Raw genomic sequence first — 19,381 nt, forward strand, 5'->3', positions numbered from 1 at the left:
GATTGACAGCTCCAGCGATTGTAAAGGTTACATTCTTTGATCGCTTTTTATATATAATTTAATCACAGTTTAAATAACAGATTATTTTCATCCTACTAAGAGAAACAAAGTGAAGTTGACCGTTTGAGTCACTGGTTTGATTTACTGACACACAGACAAAGAACTGTAGAACAAAGAACAAAGACTGTACACGAATCATGACATATCAGAAATCACTGGTCACAGATCAGGCATTAGAATTAACACAGTTTCTTACATGTTGTGGCAATACTGTCGAGTCCATATCGTAAAAGTCTGTTTGCAAAGCCTGCGCCGAAATTTGAACTGATTTACCAAATAATCCACAATGTACCGAACAAACAAATAATGCTCAACTGAGACATTCTCATTGTTGAAAATAAATAACCACATTCCTAGCTTTAAGATCTTTTGGAATGATCCACTGATCGCTCTTGACTCCTCATCATCTCACTAACACACCAGTGGGCGGGGCCAAAGTTGCAATGATAAAGTAGGCGTTGATTTTCTTCTGCAGAGGCGGTCTTTCACCTATCTATTACATAGACACATTCCACAGTCGTTCGCTGGGCTTGGTTACAATAAAAGCTGTTTTTGGACTAACAAGGAAGTTTTCAGTTCTGAAACTTACAGGATATTCTTATAGTATGATGACCTCTTAAATGTCAAAAGCTCAAGGAAAATTTTAGTTCTCAATTCATGACCCCTTTAACATACAGTTCTGTCAGGACCACTATTGTCAAATCCGGTTGACAATTAGCATACAGGATTGGCGGTATAGTTCTGTTCTGGGCAGGAACTCAGAGAGCAGAATAACCCCCCTTAGGGTAAACAGAACAGAACCAACATGAATGTATTGCAGATATCATTAATTAATTTTAATGTACAACGTAATTAGGGAATTTTAGTCTGATTCAGGGGAATCAGAATGCCAAATCCTGACTGACGAGAGGAGGAGCTGGGGATGGAGGAGGGAATTGGCTCCTGAGAAACGCGATAGCTGCTGATAATACTGAAGGAGCTTATGTATACAGTGATAGGCGCCGTATTGCTATAGGTAGACGTGGATGAGCTGAGACTCAGCTGATGCGAGCTTGACTAACGTGACCTGCCAGAACTGACGCTACGCTTAATGCGAATAATGAAGCTGCTGTAAATATATTTTGTCTAAATATATTAGACAAAATATAGACCAATCCTGTCCAAATATGGCTAAAGAAGACTTTCTGGTAGATTAAAATGAATGAAGAGAATGTAGCAGTCACATCGCAGTACTAGCGTTCATGTGATCACAGTCCCGTTACCCTGCAGACAGGCATCAGCTGAATCACGTTGCTGTACAATAGTGTGCAGACGTGACTGTTTGCTCTGTGCTTATTGTGTAAATTAGCATGTTTGATTAGACATGATCAGTGAGCTTTAAGCTTCAGTTTCCCTGTGGCCTTATTTTCAATCCTGACTTGCTCTGAGGTTAATTTTACACCCTTGTAAAGTGTGGGGAGTAATTGCTGCATATTTCATAGTGGGATAATGGGATTAAAAGAGAAGCTCATTTGTTGATCAAAATGATCCATGTATCACACTTTTTAGCAACTTGTTAAAACTATAAATTGCAGCACTATCTTTTGCACTCTGAAATATGATTTATTAATAATAGCAAGTACTTAAATCTGTGTGTGCTTGCCTCATTAATGTAAGCCTTCATCAATATGAATTTTTAGCAACATGCAATTTTGTATTTTGACCACAGGTGGCGATAGAGAGGCCAAAGTTTTGCAACCTTTAAAGAGCCTCAAACTATAGCCTGCTGATTATTTCAAAAGGTTTTCATATTAAATAATTGACATTAATATATTTATAAAATGATACATTTAAATGTTTATTTTAAAAAATATTCTGTTTTCTTTTGTATAATCAATTTTAGTGCTGTGTTGGTTCAATGTCCAATCAATTTCCAAGCAAATCTAGTTAACATCCGCTGAAATTAATAGTTTCATGTTAGTTAAAACACAAATACTGAATTATCTGAATTAGTTGTGTGAACCACTATAAAGGAGGTCAAGTTGCTGTGAATGATGACGGCTGTATTCAGCACAATGGACAGCTCCCTCTATTCATCCTCTAGCTGGGACAGCTTCCTGAAGTGCATACGTAAATGTGTTTCCATCTCAATTGTTGTTGGGTCATACTTCAACTCAGCTGTGTTTAAAGGTGCAATATGCAGGATTAAAAAAAAAAAGTAAGGTATAGACTCATACAAAAATAATGCTTCCCAGTCATTACTTATGGTCCACTAGAAGTGTGCGGTGGTGTTTGTGTGCTGCCCTGTGTCTGTATCTTCATGTTTTCTTTTTGCTGTTCTATAATTTTCATAAGTTCATAATTTTCATAATTTACCCGCTATATTGTTTCTGGGCTGCAACCTTTGGCCAGTGGGTGTGTCCAAGGGCGTAGATTTGGTTTGAACATTGGGGGGGTTGAAGTTTGGGTATGCCTCCTGATATTGTGATCATGGTATAAATAATGGGGGGGGTTGTAATGCATAGATTTAAATATTGGGGGGGTTATATCCCCCCCATCCCCCCCACAAATTACGCCCCTGGGTGTGTCGCTCCTCCAGCCAATAACGATGTGCGGTGCAGGTGAGGGTGGGAAGTTGTCGTTTCTCAACACAAAAACAGTTCACCGATGTTGCTATTGAATTGTTGACTGCTATCTGTAACTCGACAGATTACTGGTTATTGTAATTTTGTTTTTATGATGACACGTAATTATCGTCTATTAGCAAGCTAGACTGAAGATAAACTCGCTCGCAAATTACAGCCAGTCATGTAACTATTAGCATAACTGATATTTCATACACAAAAAGTGCTATTTATGCATGATAAACAAAAAATAATTGCAAAAGAGCTCACCACTCATCCGATATCATGTCAGAGGGCTTGAGCTTCTGGTGGTGTTTTGCTCACGAGGAGGGTCCAAGTTTAAATGTCGTGTTTACAAACAATAACTGAAAATCTTGCATATTGCACCTTTAAACAAACCATTCAAAAGTATGGTATCAGGTAAAAAAAAAATTTAATAGAAATAAAAAAATTTTTTAACAAGGATGCATTAAATTTATCAAACGTGACAGAACATCATAGAACGTCTGTTGAGAAAGGCATATAGTTCATCATAACATTGTAATATACATAATTTACCCGCTATATTGCCTATGTACCTGATTTTTCATATTAACAGAAAAATATACTGATAACCTGGCTTCTCTTGAGACTCCCCTATTTCAGAGCGGTCATAGTTAATGATATGCTAAAGCCCGCCCACTCTGATGTGATTGGTTACAAGGTAGTTTGTGACGCCAGAAACACTGTTGATATCAAACCGTGACTGTCTTTGATTCACTGCAGTTTTAAGGAGAAAAATACTCAGCAATGGTGTTTACATGAATTTGCGCATGGTTTGTCTTAAAGCACATAAAAACACCACATAGACATATACACAAAAGTAAAAACTTGATTTTCACCACAGGAGGTCTTTAAAATAATATTAGCTCTAGTGTTTATGTGTGTACTTGTGTATGTTTATATTGTATATGTGGATATATGATGCTACAAACCCCTCAGAGGTACTGTGATCCCTCCCATCTTGCGCCAAATCCTGTAAGACAGTGTGAAACCTCGGTCGCCATGGCAACCTCACTCTTGACTCTGGCTCACAGCAACCCCTCCCACATCTGTTTCTCAGCAACCGTCACCAAGCAACTCTGTCCTCTCATCCCCGCCTTTCCTCTCCCCTTCTCTGAGTCTGCCTCTTCCAGAGAGAGTGACAGCATCGAGAAGGAGGGATAAAGGGTGGAAGCAGTGGGGAAAGAGAGATAATGATTAAAAAAGAGAGAGAGGGTGCAGTATACTTACAAAGAGATAAGAAGGAAGACAAATGATGAGCAAGAGATAAGTAAACAGGATTACAGTAATGGACAAATAGAGTAAAGCGAGAATAATAAATGCTGTGAAATAATGAAGTAGCAACAGACAGGGTTGAAAGTGTCATGCTTTATTATGTATGGAACAAGATTGTGAAAACATTTCCAGGTCACCATTCACTCCAAAATCAAACGGAAAAATAACGGAAGTTATATGTATGATGAATTATATATTTTTTTAAAGTGCATGGCTGCATTTATTTGTTCAAAAATACTGTAAAAACTGTAATAATTTAAAATGTAATTTATTCCTGTGATGGCAAAGCTGAATTTTCAGCATCATTACTCCAGTCTTCAGTGTCACATGATCCTTCAGAAATCATTCTAATATGATGATTGGTTACAAACAGCTGTGCTGCTTAATATTTTTGTGGAAACGGTGATATCTTTCTTTTTTTTTTTAAGGATTCTTAGATGAATAAAGAGTTAAAAAAAACAGCATTTATCTGGAATAGAAATCACATGTAACATAATTAATGTCTTTACTGTCACTTTTGATATAAAAAAAAGACTAAGTACAGTTGTTTATATGTGCTTAATTGTCATTAAATTAATGTCACAATGTTATGCCACGGTTTTTTTTTCTTCTGGTTGCTCTTTCTCTTTATTATTTCTTGAGTTGTCAGGTTCTGATATGTTCACTATTATAAAAATATGATATTAATGTTTTCATCTGTGTTAATTATGCAGAAATCATAATCTAAAGTGATGTCTCCATTCCTCTCAGCTGGTTGAACTTGCTGCGTTCTGAAGCAGAGACTTTCTGATAGCTCAAATGACCTAGTTAGACTTTATTAATATTGCAGTCAGCAGCACGTTGTATCGTTGTTCTTTGGGAATCATGAAAGGGGAAATGCGAGGAGACTGACGTTGACTCCGCCCACCACGGGAGGCCGATAGAGCACAGTCATGAAGCATCATGTCTGTCCAATCATGTGGAGATACGCATCACGTGGTGCCCTGGTGACATTAAAATAGACTGAGTGCTGCATGAGTAGTAGCTCAAAGCACATTTACATGATGTGGGTCTACAGTTTTTCAGCAGGATGGTTTCAACAACATTTGTATTATGCAATAGACAACTCATCAATGTGTGCAGGAACAATATGAGTATGGTGACACTTCATACTGTACACCTAGAATGAGAGCATTTGTGGTGATGTGTTTTCTCAGTGTGAAAGCATGAAACATATGAGCTCTGTTCGTTTTTGTAAAATGAAGCATGACTGTATTTAGTTTGCCATCGCAAGAGGGTGAGAAAGAGAAGGTGATTGTGCAATCATTCAGCATGTTCACCCAAAAATGAAAATTCTGTCAGTAATTACTCACCCTCATGTCGTTCCAAACCCGTAAGACTTTCGTTCATCCTCGGAGCGCAAATGAAGATAATTTTGATGAAATCTGTGAGATTTCTGTCCCTCTATAGACAGCTACACAACTGAGCGGTTTTGTCCGAATTTTCTGAGAAGACACGATCGCTTTATATGATGAACAGATTGAATTTATGCTTTTATTCACATATAAACATTCTCACACATTCATTCTCGTGTGTTACGCAGCACGTTTGAGAACCAATGAGGTTTGTTCTCGCGCATCAAGCAGGTTCATTTGACCTTCTGTTCGCTGATCAATGTTTATATGTGAATGAAGTTCAATCTGTTTATCATATAAAGCGATCGAGTCTCTTCAGAAAATTTGGACTATGCCGCTCAATTCCGGTTACAATCTCTTTATGAACTCTTTGAAGCATCAAAGTGGTAGTTGTGTAGGCTGTCAATGGAGGGACAGAAAGCTCTCAGATTACATCAAATAGATCTTCATTTGTGTTCCAAAGATGATAGAAAGTCTTACGGGTTTGGAACGACATGAGGGTAAGTAATTAATAACAGAATTTTCATTTTTGGATAAACTATCCCTTTAAATACATCCACTGACAGTTTTGCCATTTTAATTGGTTTAATTGAAAATATAGCCTGTCTACACTGAAAAAGTTTGGAAAAATGTTCACTCAGAAATTAATTTCAAAGAAATGGCAAGTGACACATTGAATTAAACATGAAATATTGAGGTAGAAAGACTAAAAGAGTATTTTCTTGTATTATTTTTGTTTTGTTTGCAACTTTAAAAAAAATATTTTTTTTACAGTATACAGTAGGCCAAAACATCTCATAGCAACATGAAAAGCCAGCACATCCAACAATATTTATGTATTGTTATCGATGCCCTTGCTGTTTATTATGCTGCATTTTAGCAATTATGGACAGGAATTTAGCTAACTCATCAATTCTCATTCATGTTCTTAAAAATAACATGCAAGAGTGTGATGAATGGCAAAATGTAGGTCATGAGACTCCTACAAATGTAGGCCATAATTTTAGTTTCTATTTTTAAATGTTAATGAAAAAATCAATGAGAATTCCCCTAGAATTAATTTGGTTTGGACATGCACAGATTTAAATGAATAAATTAAATTTTAACAGTAAGTATTTGTGAAGTATCCAAAGAAACAAACTTTTCCTGTCCTGGAAATCACGATTTTAATATTCCCTGGCCTGATACTTTCAGGTTTACCATGACCGTATGAACCCTAAAGAAAAGAGAAAGTGACACAGGAGAGATGAAGTGAACAGAACACTGAGCAGCTTGTGCTGAAGAATGAGACAGATGACAAACATGGGGAGAAGGCATCAAAATGGTGGCTAATATGGAATATGATGAATTATATAAAGCTGTCCTGAGGCCAGGGAGAAAGATGGAGACAGAGAGAAAGAGAGAGAAACATCACCAATCTCTCCTGTGTTTTGATGTCCATGTGAAAGGAACGAGACTGCTCAAGACGAGAAGAAAAGAGACTTGTCACAACAGAGTGGGTTGAAGCGTCTCTCTCAGCGTACTTCAATGCTCAAGTCCACTGACAAAACATAAAACATTAATTAATAAATGGCAGATGTGCAAAATGAAGAGAGAAACGTAGAGTGATACATCCACACTATTAAATATAAGTGTTTTTTTGGCATGGTTCCATGACGACCTTTAACATCCACAGTAGGGCCTATACATTTCCAATGCAATTAAAGTGGAAAAGGGTTCTTCACAGTGCCGCTGCTAGCCATTTTGGTGCCCTAAGCATAATTCCTTTATGATGCCCCCCCGCCCCCCCCCCCCTAAAAAAAAAAAAAACATTTTAATTTAGGATTTTCATTTAGGGGGGCTAAGCCCCCAATGAGGGTATGATTTATAAAAAAAATGCAAAAATTAAAAAGTAACACTTTAGTTTAGGGTCTAATGCTTACTATTAACTAGTTTCATTACCATGCAATGGCATGGTTTTATAATCACTGGGGTTCCGAATTTGAGGCAGGTTAGTTAGGGGTGTTCGGGGGAAATTTTGGATTTTTCTGAACTACAGATGTGCATTTTAAGATGTTGTGAAGGCAAAAAAAAAAAAAAAAATATATCGATAACAACAGCTTTAAAACCATGTCAGTGGGCAGCTGATTATTTTTCTCTCCTCATCAGCATCACACTCTTTTCTCTTTGTTTTTATCTTGCCCTGTCTCTTCCCCTCCTAAAGTTGGCTTTTTTTAATTTTCTAAAGGTTACAATTTGTATTTTATTCTCAATATGTACACATTCATTATTAATCCTGTGGCTAACATGATGAAAACGGCTTTGTTCATGTTTCTTGTCCCCTCACAATGACAATAGCCTAAACTATTACACTAGGCTACATAGGCCTATTTTCAGTTCAAAATAGCGAAATTAGACAAAACTATATTAGTTTGCCTAATAGTTTTTTGTCATTCGTTTAACATTTATGACCTAAAAAAAACTGTCAAATAAAGTTAAGTTTAGCTACTTACATCTTATCTCGCACTTGACCGTACACTGAAGCGTCGAGTTGCACTGTTAAAATTCGCGCTCAGCGTCTGTGAACATAAAGCCCGCCTACTTTGATTTGATTGGTCATCTCAAATATTCTGACATTGACGAGCAGTGACAGACCAATGAGGCTCAGATGAACAAACACATGACACACACACACACACACACCCTGTCCTGTGTTTCTGACGTGCTCTCTGTCTCTGCTCGGCGCCGCTGCGGAATGAAGAGGAAGAACGCGCTGAATCTGATTATAACAAGAAGTTTGATGATTGGTTTTTCATTAGGCTATTTTTGGTGCCCCCTCAGCACTTGGTGCCCTACGCACAGCGCGTGATGCGCGTGGTGGGAGCGGCGGCGCTGGTTCTTCAGATTATTAAAATGTTCTTCACACTAGAAAAAAATGGTTCTTTGGGGAACCCAAAATGGTTCTACTATGGAATCACTGCACAAAAACTCCCTTTTGGAACCTTTATTTTTAAGAGTGCACTTTGAGAAGTGGCGCGAACTGAGTGATAGCATTGACCACCAGATTGACACCATATGGTTCCCCCGGACCGCGCGACGAATCGAGATGTGACTCACACAGATTATGTCACATGACACTCTGATTGATCTTAATGGCACCGAACAGAGCCTGTCAGAAGAGTCGATGCAATGTTGCCTGAGGTGCGGATCATGCGCTGCGAACAGGAAGCGGTTTGCCAAGCTCGGCTGGCACTGGCAGACGCGTTTTCGCGCCCTTACTGCTGTGTCACGCTGGCTGCACGAGCCTGAAGAGATTCAAAGGATTGGGAGAGAGAGAGATGGAAAGAGGGGGGAGGAGGAGAGAGGGTGGCCAAGGATGAGAGAATGAGCTTCTCATCATCTCCTCGCTAATGACAGCACATGAAATCGCAAATCATGCCTTTTAAAGTGAATCCTACTCCGCGCGCACGCCGTGAGGGACGCTGTCAGCGCTCGAGCCAAATTAGCGATCAAATGAAATAGCGCTTGCGCATCCGGACGTGTTTCTCTCGCAACAATGTGGTGCATCAACTGTGCGTCGGATAAGACTCCAGCGATTCTTCATAACAAGCTTGTGTACTGGTAAGACGCAATGTTATGATTTTTTTTTATTTTTTGGGGGGGTGACACGACTGGCTGGAATTGTTTGTTGTCTTGTGCTAAGTGGATTTTAATGTGTATGTTAGAGTCGTTCATTTAAATGACCCTGTTATGAAGCATCACTGGAAAAACAAAAACCGCGCAATATGCGTGTACGCGAGTCCTCTGTTTATTGTAAATGGAAGCGCATCTCTAGCCGCAGAGAAAACGCTTGAGGCCAACGAGTCAGAAGAAACCACTACCAAAAACAGTCAGTTATGCTTTTAAATGATATGTTACTACGTGAATACCTGTAATGTACAGAGTTATGAGCTTGTGCAGTGGTCTCCGTTTTTGAATGGATGTTCTTGGCAATGACTTGTAGGTCACAAGTTCCCTCAACACAGAATCGCCCTCATTTGAAAACAAGTGTAATACTGACTCACGCTTGAATCATTTTTCCTCTTTTATGAGTGCTTTACTGTACATATTGAGATGACTGTTGTATATTCAAACATCTTACTGTCGAATGACATTTTTTAAGCTTCCTTTGGATTTGGTATAACCTGTTTGAACACACTAAAGGTAATTGTGTGTGGTGGCCTTTTGAAATGAGGAAGCAGAGTCCATGGTCTGTTTGTTTGATTGTTTGTTTATTGTTAGTCTAGTGTAAATTAACCATTTTCATTTGATTTTTACAGTTTCTGTAGCCCATTTAACAACCCAATTCTCCACTGTAAAAAATGGGATCTTAAAGAGCTATTTCTACCTGATTTAATCCATAAAATGAGTTTTGTTTGTATAATAATGTATTAGTATTAAGTGATTATAAAACATTTGTGAATTTAATAACTATTTAGATGACAACATTTTTTCAATGTAAATTTAATGTTTATATTAGCCTAATTTTATTTGAGTATTTTTACATTTTCTTAATTTGTACTACAGGACTAAGCACTTAAAAAGAATTTGTGTTTGGCTATTTTTATTAAGAGTCACCTTTTTTTGGACCATTATTTGTCAACAAAAGCTATCCGACAGGCAGAAATCATGTTCATGGACGAGCTAATATATTAAAGTTTTATAAATGTTACTGTGGTATTAAGCAGGGCGTGGCTGAGACCCTGGGGCATTTTACTTGCTGTTTTTATTATGCTTCTATGTTTATGTTTATTTTACTATTCATTTTACATTTAATGTCCACCTGCTTCTTCGCTTCTTCCCTGAACTTGAACTTTGTTACAGTTACATTTGATCACTTAAATTCACATTATTATTTTTATCTTATTTCATTCTAATGAAATAGCCACAAGTGCTGATTTAATACTTAAAGAAGTCACTTTATTTGATGAATTAAAGTTGTGGGGTAACTGTTTTACTTGGTCAATAATACATATGAGTGTGTTGAAAGTTATGTTAATCTGTTCGTTCGCTCGGTGGGTGCTATGAGACACTTGTTGCACATTGCAGTAAACTAGATCGATATTAGAATATCATATTAATAAAAGCTGAATCACTTGTGTTGCTAAATAACATGCAATTTGTTTTTTTCATATATTGTATACTGTTACTTACAAATAAAGCAAAAGAAAACAAGAGATTCAAACAATAAGACTAATGATGTTTTCTGTCGATAAAGGTATCCAAACAGTTGCTCACCCGTCTAATAAAACACATAACATATTAAAGCGTCTTTGGTGTTTCCATTGTTTCTAAAGCTCGAGGGATATAACATTGACACGCTACGTAAAGACACGGGCTGTTACATTGGTTAAAATTGTTGATTTCTCTGGATTTAAACATTGTTGGAAATGTAATTAATGTAAATAATAATGTAATAATAATGTAAGTACACAAGTCATCAACACAATATATAACATTGTTCTAGTGATTTTTGGATATTTTAATCCCAAAATCTTGGATTAAAGTAATCTTTTCAAGCTTACAGTATATCCACTAATGTGACCTGAAGTGGTGATGTCTGAGTGAGTTGTTCACTCTGTAACTATTTCATTCATTTACACCAGTATGTTCGATTTAGTTCAATTTAGGGACTGGTTGTGAGCATGAGAGGTAGGGATTATCACATTGACAGATTTATCAGCCAATCGTAGCATATTTTGTCATATTTGTTCTTTTTTTATTATTGTACTGTCAGTTATTTTGAGGAGGTGCTGCCTCTGTTTCTTCTTCATAAAACGCACCTGTCTGAAGGAACATGCTGTGTTCCTTAATGCTTCAAACCTCATGTTCTTACACTGGTACTATGAAGTATCGGATACAGCAGCCAGATTGAGTCCTGTCAAAAAAGCATAAAACTCTTTAGTACATTGTGCAGTAAAAAAAAGGCTGTAGTGTTTTCTCTTGGCTCTCTCTCTCTCTATTTTTCAGCTGGTGGGGGGTCTTCTGAATCCGCTAGTCCTCTCGTCTGAGGGGTTTAAACGGTGCTGGAGAGATTTCAGCTCTTTTACAGGCTGCTGAGAGTTACAACACTGTCAAAGAGGCAGCGAGAGACTGAGTATGTGAGAGAGAATCGCTGTTCTTCAGCAAGTGTTCTGCCAGTAAGTTGGTCTTGTAGTTTTTTTTTTTTTCCCTCACTGTTGCCGTCATGATGGAAGGATCTAGAGGACTGTCATCCATTGCAATAAGGAATTATTTATTAAGCGCTTCATCACTCTTGTTGCATGATAGTAAGTGAATGTAACCAGACGAGCAGGCTATTATTCCTGTGCAAGGCCTTCAGATTCATACTCTGACCAACTGTTTTCCAGTTTAATGCTGTATTGAATCTTTGAGCATAGTTTTAGCTTTATGAACTTTTGAACATTGAGCATAGGGGTGGGCGGTATGCCGGTAGACACGATTAACCAGTAGAAATTTGTCAACCGGTAGAGATTTTTGACTATCATCTACATCACAGTTACGCTCATGTGATGTTGCTGTGTTCGCTGTGTTGTCGCATATCAATGACGTGCGGGTCGGATACATGTGACCTGGCCGTTCAGATTGAAGTCGCATTTCAAAAGATCGGATACATATCGGATTTGGACCACATACCCAAGTGGCCTGGGTCGCATTTGAAAAGATCGGATCTGTGTCGTTCAGACTGTCATTAAAAGATCAGATACAGGTCGCAATCGCATAGGGGCAAAAAAATCGGAATTGGGTCGTTTCAGCCTGCAGTGTGAACGTAAGCTCATCACTTAAATGTGTTTTAACACGGTTTAAAAACAAGTGATTTTAAACTGTTATGTGCATGAAGCAGCGAAAAAGAACTCGTATGCTAAAGCTGCTGCTCAGATCGTGCGAGTACTGAACAAAGTTGTTTTTGCCGCCTTATTGGGCTTCAGTCAAATACACACATTTATGTGTCAAAATGCCTGTCTTTGCAAGTGTCCTCATAAACAGTCATTTATGTCTTCACAGTTGAGAAAGAAAACGAATGTATAACAGTATATTGGATCCGTGCATTCGCTCTTAAAGTGACAGCAGCCTAATAAACCTGCTGCAGCCTGTCATTAATGTTAATCAAACAACAAAAGAGAGAAGATCTCTCACTGTTCTTCACTGAATCACTTTTGGATCTTTAATGAGAATAAATTAAAATATTTATTTTACATAGTGTAGACTATGCAGTGTTTTTTTACACTTTACACAATTGATGTAGTATTTCTTATTTCTAGTGCTTGAAGTTTTTCAGGTAGGTCTATTTCATTTGTGTCTTTGTTCTATTGTAGTTTGTCCTATTGCTTGTAATTAGTTTCTTTTTTCTTATTTTATCAGACTGTTTACTTGTCTTCAATAAGCTTGAGTTTTTTTAGTTTTATTAGTTTTAGTTTAATGAATTATGAAATTTCAATGGTATATTTTTTTTATATCATAACCTTATTTAAAGCAAAAAAAAAAAGCCTTTGAGCGGTATATGAGTTCAAAAATGCTAAAGATTTCTTCTGAGCTTTGACCTTTCTCTCACCCTCTCTTTCTCTTTCTAACCCCTGGCTATGTGTCCCGCTGTATCAGCCTTGGTCCTTTCCTGTATGTTTAATGCATTGGATTTGAGCCACAGTCACAGCTTTATCTTTACTCACACTAATTCAGTTTTTCCTTCTGACTATATTTATGTTTTTAGCTCTGCGCAAAGTTTATTTCTTATCCATGTTTACATGCACAGATTTTAGTTTTTGTTTTCTCTAGTGCATCACATTAACTCCAAACACATTTATGCACATATGAAGTGGCATGTAGTTACCATAGCAGTGAGATGCTTGTGAGTCCTGTCAGAGAAAGAGACTGAGTCAGCTGACTAAAAAAGTTAGGCTACTCAGCATGGCATCTCAGTGAATAATTGGCATGTCTTGCCTTTCTAACATGTCTAAAAATACGAAAAAAAAGCTTTCTTCTTATGTTTCTTACTTAGTGAGAGCAGTAAGTGTTGCATTAACAGTTCATGCCCATTTTAGTGTTCGGCTATAGATGTGGGCTATATTGTGCACACAGATGCGAACTTAAACTGTCCTCTCTCTTTCAAGTAATGTTGGGATATAGATTAATATTATTGAAGTGGTTTGTTTGAGGGGTTCATGTGAATCAACCTGTGCAGAAACTATTGACTGATTCAGATCTGAGTCCTTTTGTGCACATGCTTGAATTTAACATTTTTTCAAAATTTGTCTAAATAATTCATTTGCAAATGTATAAGTTATAAAATGGTAAATTATTGAACAAATTTTTGGATCAAAAGATTCAAGTTTCTAGGATGAATTAATTCAAAGTTATTAGCCGCATTTCCATTTGATCACCATATGAGGCAGAAATATATGTATATGCGATTCTAAAGGCTACATCGCATTTCTTTAGAAAGAGTGAGCATTTCTATTTATTTGCCACAAAATTATGCGATCTGAGGAGGTTTGAGTGATCTCTCCCGTCTCACTATACTGTTATCCTTTCAGACAGAGAAAACTTGAGTTATACGAGTCAAGTCGAGTGCATGTTTTTAATGATATGTATGCGGATGCATTAGTCCGGTATTAAAAAAGGCTTAGGGAAGAGACAGAGAAAACATGAAACCCAATAAATACACGATTATAATCATAAATGATTTGTGTATGTTCTTCAAGCAGTCTCTGGTATTTTCCATAAACATAGTATTTGTATTTATTATCGCAGTGGTTGGCATACTGTAAGTAAACATGAAATTGTATCAATATTTTTCTAAATGTTGTGATGGATTTTTTTTCTAAATTAATAAACTCTATTTTAAAATAATCATAATTCTAACATCTAACATTACTTTTCCTACAGCCCTAACATTCTAACACTTGAAAAAAAAAACTAAATTTACTTTAAGGTTGATGTGTTGAAACCAGTGGAAACTTTGAGATGCTGGCTGGCTAGACAATATCAAAAATATAATAGTCTCATGACATATTGAGTAATCAAATAAACTTCTAACCTCTTTGATTTTTTCAATGATTTTGAGATCTAAATTTGGTCTGCCAGGAACAGAGGGCGAAGTGGGGCCTTGTTTTGAACAGATTGAACCAATCATATTGAAGGAAAACAATCATGAGTAATATGTCATGTTAATCTTACTGTTGTATATGTCTATCCTATAAAACCTGATGTAATCTTCTTTCTGGTTGAGATTCTCTGAGAATTGTTCCAGAACTCTCCCGGCCGCTGAAGTCTGTCTGGTTTTTGCTGCGCAGCAAATTAACAGATTAGTGAGACACTAAAGATCTTATTTCCGAGGGATAGTGTCAAAAGGAGCGAGATGTCGTTCGACTCAGTGTGAGACTCTTAGGTGGGGTTAGATGTGGTCAGGTAACTATAATTCTTAGGCATTTGAATGATGTGGTCAGAATAGCTACTATCAGGCGTAAACCAACGAGGAGAGGGGAAGTCACCCGAGTATAATTTTGCAGATGTGCAGGGTCACTTGGTTCAACTTAAGTCAGGTGCGTAGGGGAAAATTCTACCATAATGTGTAAGCATTTGGACTTAAAAGCTTTAGAGTTGTTTTGTGCATTCCTGTGATTGCAAATAAATGGAAGCAGGTGCAACCGAATAGATATTTCTCTTTTTATGTGAAATGGTAAATATCAGTTTGATTCAGCATGATTGATGTGCACTCCTGACTCAAATTAATAAATGACTGTCACTGTACCATTTTTATTGTAAAACATTGGTGAAATATCGATGCTGGAATTTAAAGGTGCCATAGACTGCATTGATACAATATTTTTAATTGTTCTCTGATATCTACATAGAAGGTATGTGGCTTAGGTAAAGCCTAGGATTTGTCCCTATAATGAAATGGGCTGTTATTACCTTATTTGGAAGGGTCATGAATAATAATATTAAACTCTGCTCTGATTGGCTGTTTTCACAGATTTGTAAGCAGGAGCTGTGATGTACTCATACTATATAGTCATACTTCAGTTCTCAAACAAAAAAATATTTGATCAAATTGACTAGATGCAGATTGTCAATTGACAATCGTTTCAACTTAAGTGGTGGAGAAGGTCACCTTCGCTAGAAGGAGCGAGTGAGCTATCTGCAAGCAACCAAACAAACCTAGTTAGCTCCTGAGTTGTTGATGAAATATAGGCTAAATTAAAATACTACCTTACAAAAGGGACTGACATATAAATCTACAAAATACAACTATAGATACATCCATGACAACACAGGCATGAAATAATATTAACCTCCATGTAAATAGGTTGCCATACTATTACGTTAACGCTTGCGTTCGATCTCGAAAACACAGGGTAAGTTATTGTTAATGTTGTTAGCTCACTAAGAAACTTTCAATTTAAACAGAAATGGCTTCAACAGTCAAGAAGTGGATAAAATCACTACTTACTGCTTGCGGTAGGGGTTGTAATGGCAATATAGTTGGAATTGCCCCCTTCTTCAGTATCAAACGCTGAGCGAAGCCTGTCTGATATTGTCCCAGGTTAGAAAAACTGTCAGTGGTGAAATGGGCAGAGCAAACGAACAACTTTGAATTAAAATGGTGCGGTATCCTGCTGTAGATAAACATCAACCATGCCTGTTGACAGTTCTGTTCTGTGGGAAGGGTATGAAAAGTGCTCACATCCCCTGCACAGCCTGAACATAACATTTATATCCATAATCTGCCATTTTCGCTATTGTCCTTGCTGGCTTCTCCACATACCTGCAGAACTTCTGATGATTCGGCTGTGCAGGTCCACGTTAATACTACATGGGCTGGTATGCAAATTTGGGGGGCGTAAATATTAATGATCCCGACTGCAACCTCACAGTCGGCTGTTTTTCAGTGGTCTTTTGCACGCACGAGATTGACATTTAAAGGAGGAAACAATGGTGTTTGAGGCTCATAGTATCAACTATGCCAAGGTAAATACAGTTTTCCATTCGGTGGCACCTTTAAGTCTTCTGTCATGCTCATTTTGTGATCTAGCTCGTTTTCAGTCAGCTGGTGAAATGGCGGGGTTGTTTGACTTCATTCTATGGAGGTGTGTTAAGGGCGGGTTTTATGGTAGCGCTACGGTGATACTGGCCTGACAGTGGAAATACAACTTGATTTTGGCCTCTGTGCTTGAGGTCCGAGGCTTTTGGCCCCGCCAGGCACTTTGTTAGCCCTGGCTCGCTCTGGCCCGACAGTGGAAAAAGCTGCTATTGAGGTCTGATTGTAATAATATATTATATAATATGATACTGTCTTTTTCTGTATAGACATTTAATATATTTGGATCAGCTCAATTCCATTTGAAGTTTATACCTGGTTTTGTTTGAGTTAGTCAGATTATTTGCCTACTGTCTATATTTAGACACTCAATTATGTCATTATTAATCTTCCTTGAACATTCGTCTTGTTCAGACTGATCTTTGGAGTTCAAAGTCGTGTGTTACTTTTGTGTTTTCAGCAGTCCTGCTATTTTAAGCCTAAAACGTTGATGTCGTCAGTGTTTCTCTCTTCTGTGCTGCTGAAGCTGTGATCCGGTTTGGTGTAAATGACAGGCTGCTTGAGGTTGTGCAAAAAAGCGAGACCATACAGCGCTCTGTGTCGTGACATGCAGCAGTCTTATTCTCCAACAGTGTGTTCTCAAGCTGAGCCTTTAGTAATGAACGCAGAGATGATTCCCAAGGCTGCTTTAGCAGTTCTGGCCCGTAGCTTTAAACAGGAAGTGCACTGTGACTGCCAAACACTGCATTTTGAGGGAGTGCAGAAATGACGTACTGATGCTCTTTGGCTTCTGATGCTCACTGCGTGAAGATTTGTTGTTTGCTGAGTGTGCAAAATGAAAGCTTCCAATGCTTTATGATCCACGCCAGAAATAGTAACATTATGTTATATTTGGACATCTAAGCAAGTAATCCAATGTATAGATAAAATGCATGTATAGCATTTTCGGTTTTTGGCGGAAAGAGAAAATATATGCCGCCCTTCAGTGTTCTTCAGTGATCCGCTTCCCGCTACGCTCTGCTCACATGGTCTGATAATAATAGCTTTGTATGACTATACATTATTTGGATGATTGGTCAAAAATAAATCTGCTGAATCAAAATCTGTTGCATTGAATCGAATAATTTTAGTGAATTACTTTCAATAAAAGCGTGGTTATTTTATTTTATTGGCAAGTATTTTTTAAATTCACTATCATTAAAATGATTGAATTTCATAAAAAAAAAATCTAATATTAATACAATTATACAGCATTATAATTCTATAATTATGACAACACACTGGTCCGGCCGACCAATCAGAACATATTGCGCTTTTCAGAAGGAGGGGCTTCATAGAGACAGGAACTAAAGAGGGCGTTACTGACAGACTGGGAAGAGAGGTGCTGCAACAATGTAAAATATGTGAATGAAAAAATTTGTTTTTTGAACATTCAAGCATGAAAATTGTTCTAGTAGACCCCAAAAACAAAATCAAGATTTTGTAAAAGGCCATAATATGGCCTCTTTAACAACATCCTGCAATAAAAAATATCTTGCAATGACACATTCTCACTGTCTCACACCTTTACCTGCATGATAGCAGAGATGCACATGCAGTAATCTCAAGGAGACAGATGACTCAGAGACTGAATGTTTCCACTTTCCATTTCAAGAGGAAACCATGTGCCTGTGAGTGTGAATTAAGTCTAAATTCAGCATCCAATTTTAAATGTGCAGTGTATCTGTCAGCATCAGATTTAAAGAACTAGTATATTGAAAAATGACATTTCTGACATACATAGTACAAGCAAAGATGGACATTTATTAAATGGACAAAAGCCATGGCAACATTTTTCAATATCTTCTTTTATGTTCCACAGAAGAAAGAAACTCATACCGGTTTAAAGATTGTCACTTTTAAGTGAGCTTTCATCCCTTTTCTCAATCACATTCATATTTATTTGGACATGGCTTTTTACTTCTTTTCTTTATATTAAATCATGTGAATAACTATGCTTCTGACTGTATGCAAACAAAGAAAAAGTTGTATTTTCTGAATAACAAAATTTCGGGCTGTTTATCATATGGCTTCAGATGACTTGTGACTTACATGTTTTCAGTATTCTTTGAAGAAAGAAACAGCATTTATTTGAAGTAGAATTTTTTTTGTAACTTTATAACAGTCTTTACTGTCATTTTTGATCAAGTTAATGCATCCTTGTTAAATAAATGTATTAATTTATTTAACAAAAATTATACTGACCCCAAACCTTTGAACAATATTGTTATTTTGATCAATAGAAAAGAAAAGCTGAAATTCTTTTTTTTTTTTTTTTTTTTTTACAGTTTTTCTGTTTTATAGGTGTGATTTTTTTTTTTCTCATTTTCACGTGAATTACCCCATGATATTCACATAAACACGTGAACGTGATGGTTTTATGTTTTATGTTTTTTATAACACAAACTAAAAAGATGATTACAATGCCTTTCTTTCTGCACCCTTAATGAAGATCTCACCCACAAAATCACTCCCAACTAAAGGCTATGATACTAGACTGATATCGTGGAATTACTGTAATTCTGAGCCTAAACTAATTTAACATGATTATGAAAATCGATAGAATTGATAATAAAATAGCTCCTAGCTGTGTTACACCAGCCCCCATCTCCTGTAGCAAAGATAAAACCTCTGTTCCAAAACCTAGTGTGCTGCCTACGGAGGCATCATTTTAAGACCTCACATGGCTGTTCCAGAAGGGAGGCAGCTTAATTATACCGCCTCCTACCCAGTTTACGCCAAATTCTAAGGCAGCATCACATGTATCCTTTGTAGAGAAGGCAATTCTATATTACATTGCAATAAGCTCTGTGAAAAATCAATCCAAGATGATGGAAAAGGTGAGAGAATTAAATAAGCTTATACTTTCATTAAAATGGTTTTATTGGAATTATAAAGTGTTTTAGCCAATT

General features: G+C 37.0%; 1 protein-coding gene across 3 annotated transcripts in view; it reads left to right on the forward strand.

Moving 5' to 3' along the window:
• The window catches only part of LOC130094677 (IQ motif and SEC7 domain-containing protein 2), a 76,088-nt gene that overhangs the window by 35,335 nt on the left and 21,372 nt on the right, over nucleotides 1–19,381 (forward strand). Inside the window, exon 1 of one of the 3 annotated variants that reach the window (XM_056261091.1) lies at nucleotides 8,471–8,974. The exons of the other annotated variants lie outside the window; for them this stretch is intronic. Within the exon in view, the coding sequence (XP_056117066.1) occupies nucleotides 8,910–8,974 (65 nt within the window). The 5' untranslated portion in view covers nucleotides 8,471–8,909. Of the gene's footprint in view, nucleotides 1–8,470; nucleotides 8,975–19,381 lie in introns of those variants that run through there. 3 annotated transcript variants of the gene reach the window in all.

The sequence above is a fragment of the Rhinichthys klamathensis genome, unplaced genomic scaffold (assembly GCF_029890125.1).
Source record: "Rhinichthys klamathensis goyatoka isolate OS25496 unplaced genomic scaffold, OSU_Roscu_1.1 h1tg000180l_1, whole genome shotgun sequence".
NCBI classification, from domain to species: domain Eukaryota; kingdom Metazoa; phylum Chordata; class Actinopteri; order Cypriniformes; family Leuciscidae; genus Rhinichthys; species Rhinichthys klamathensis.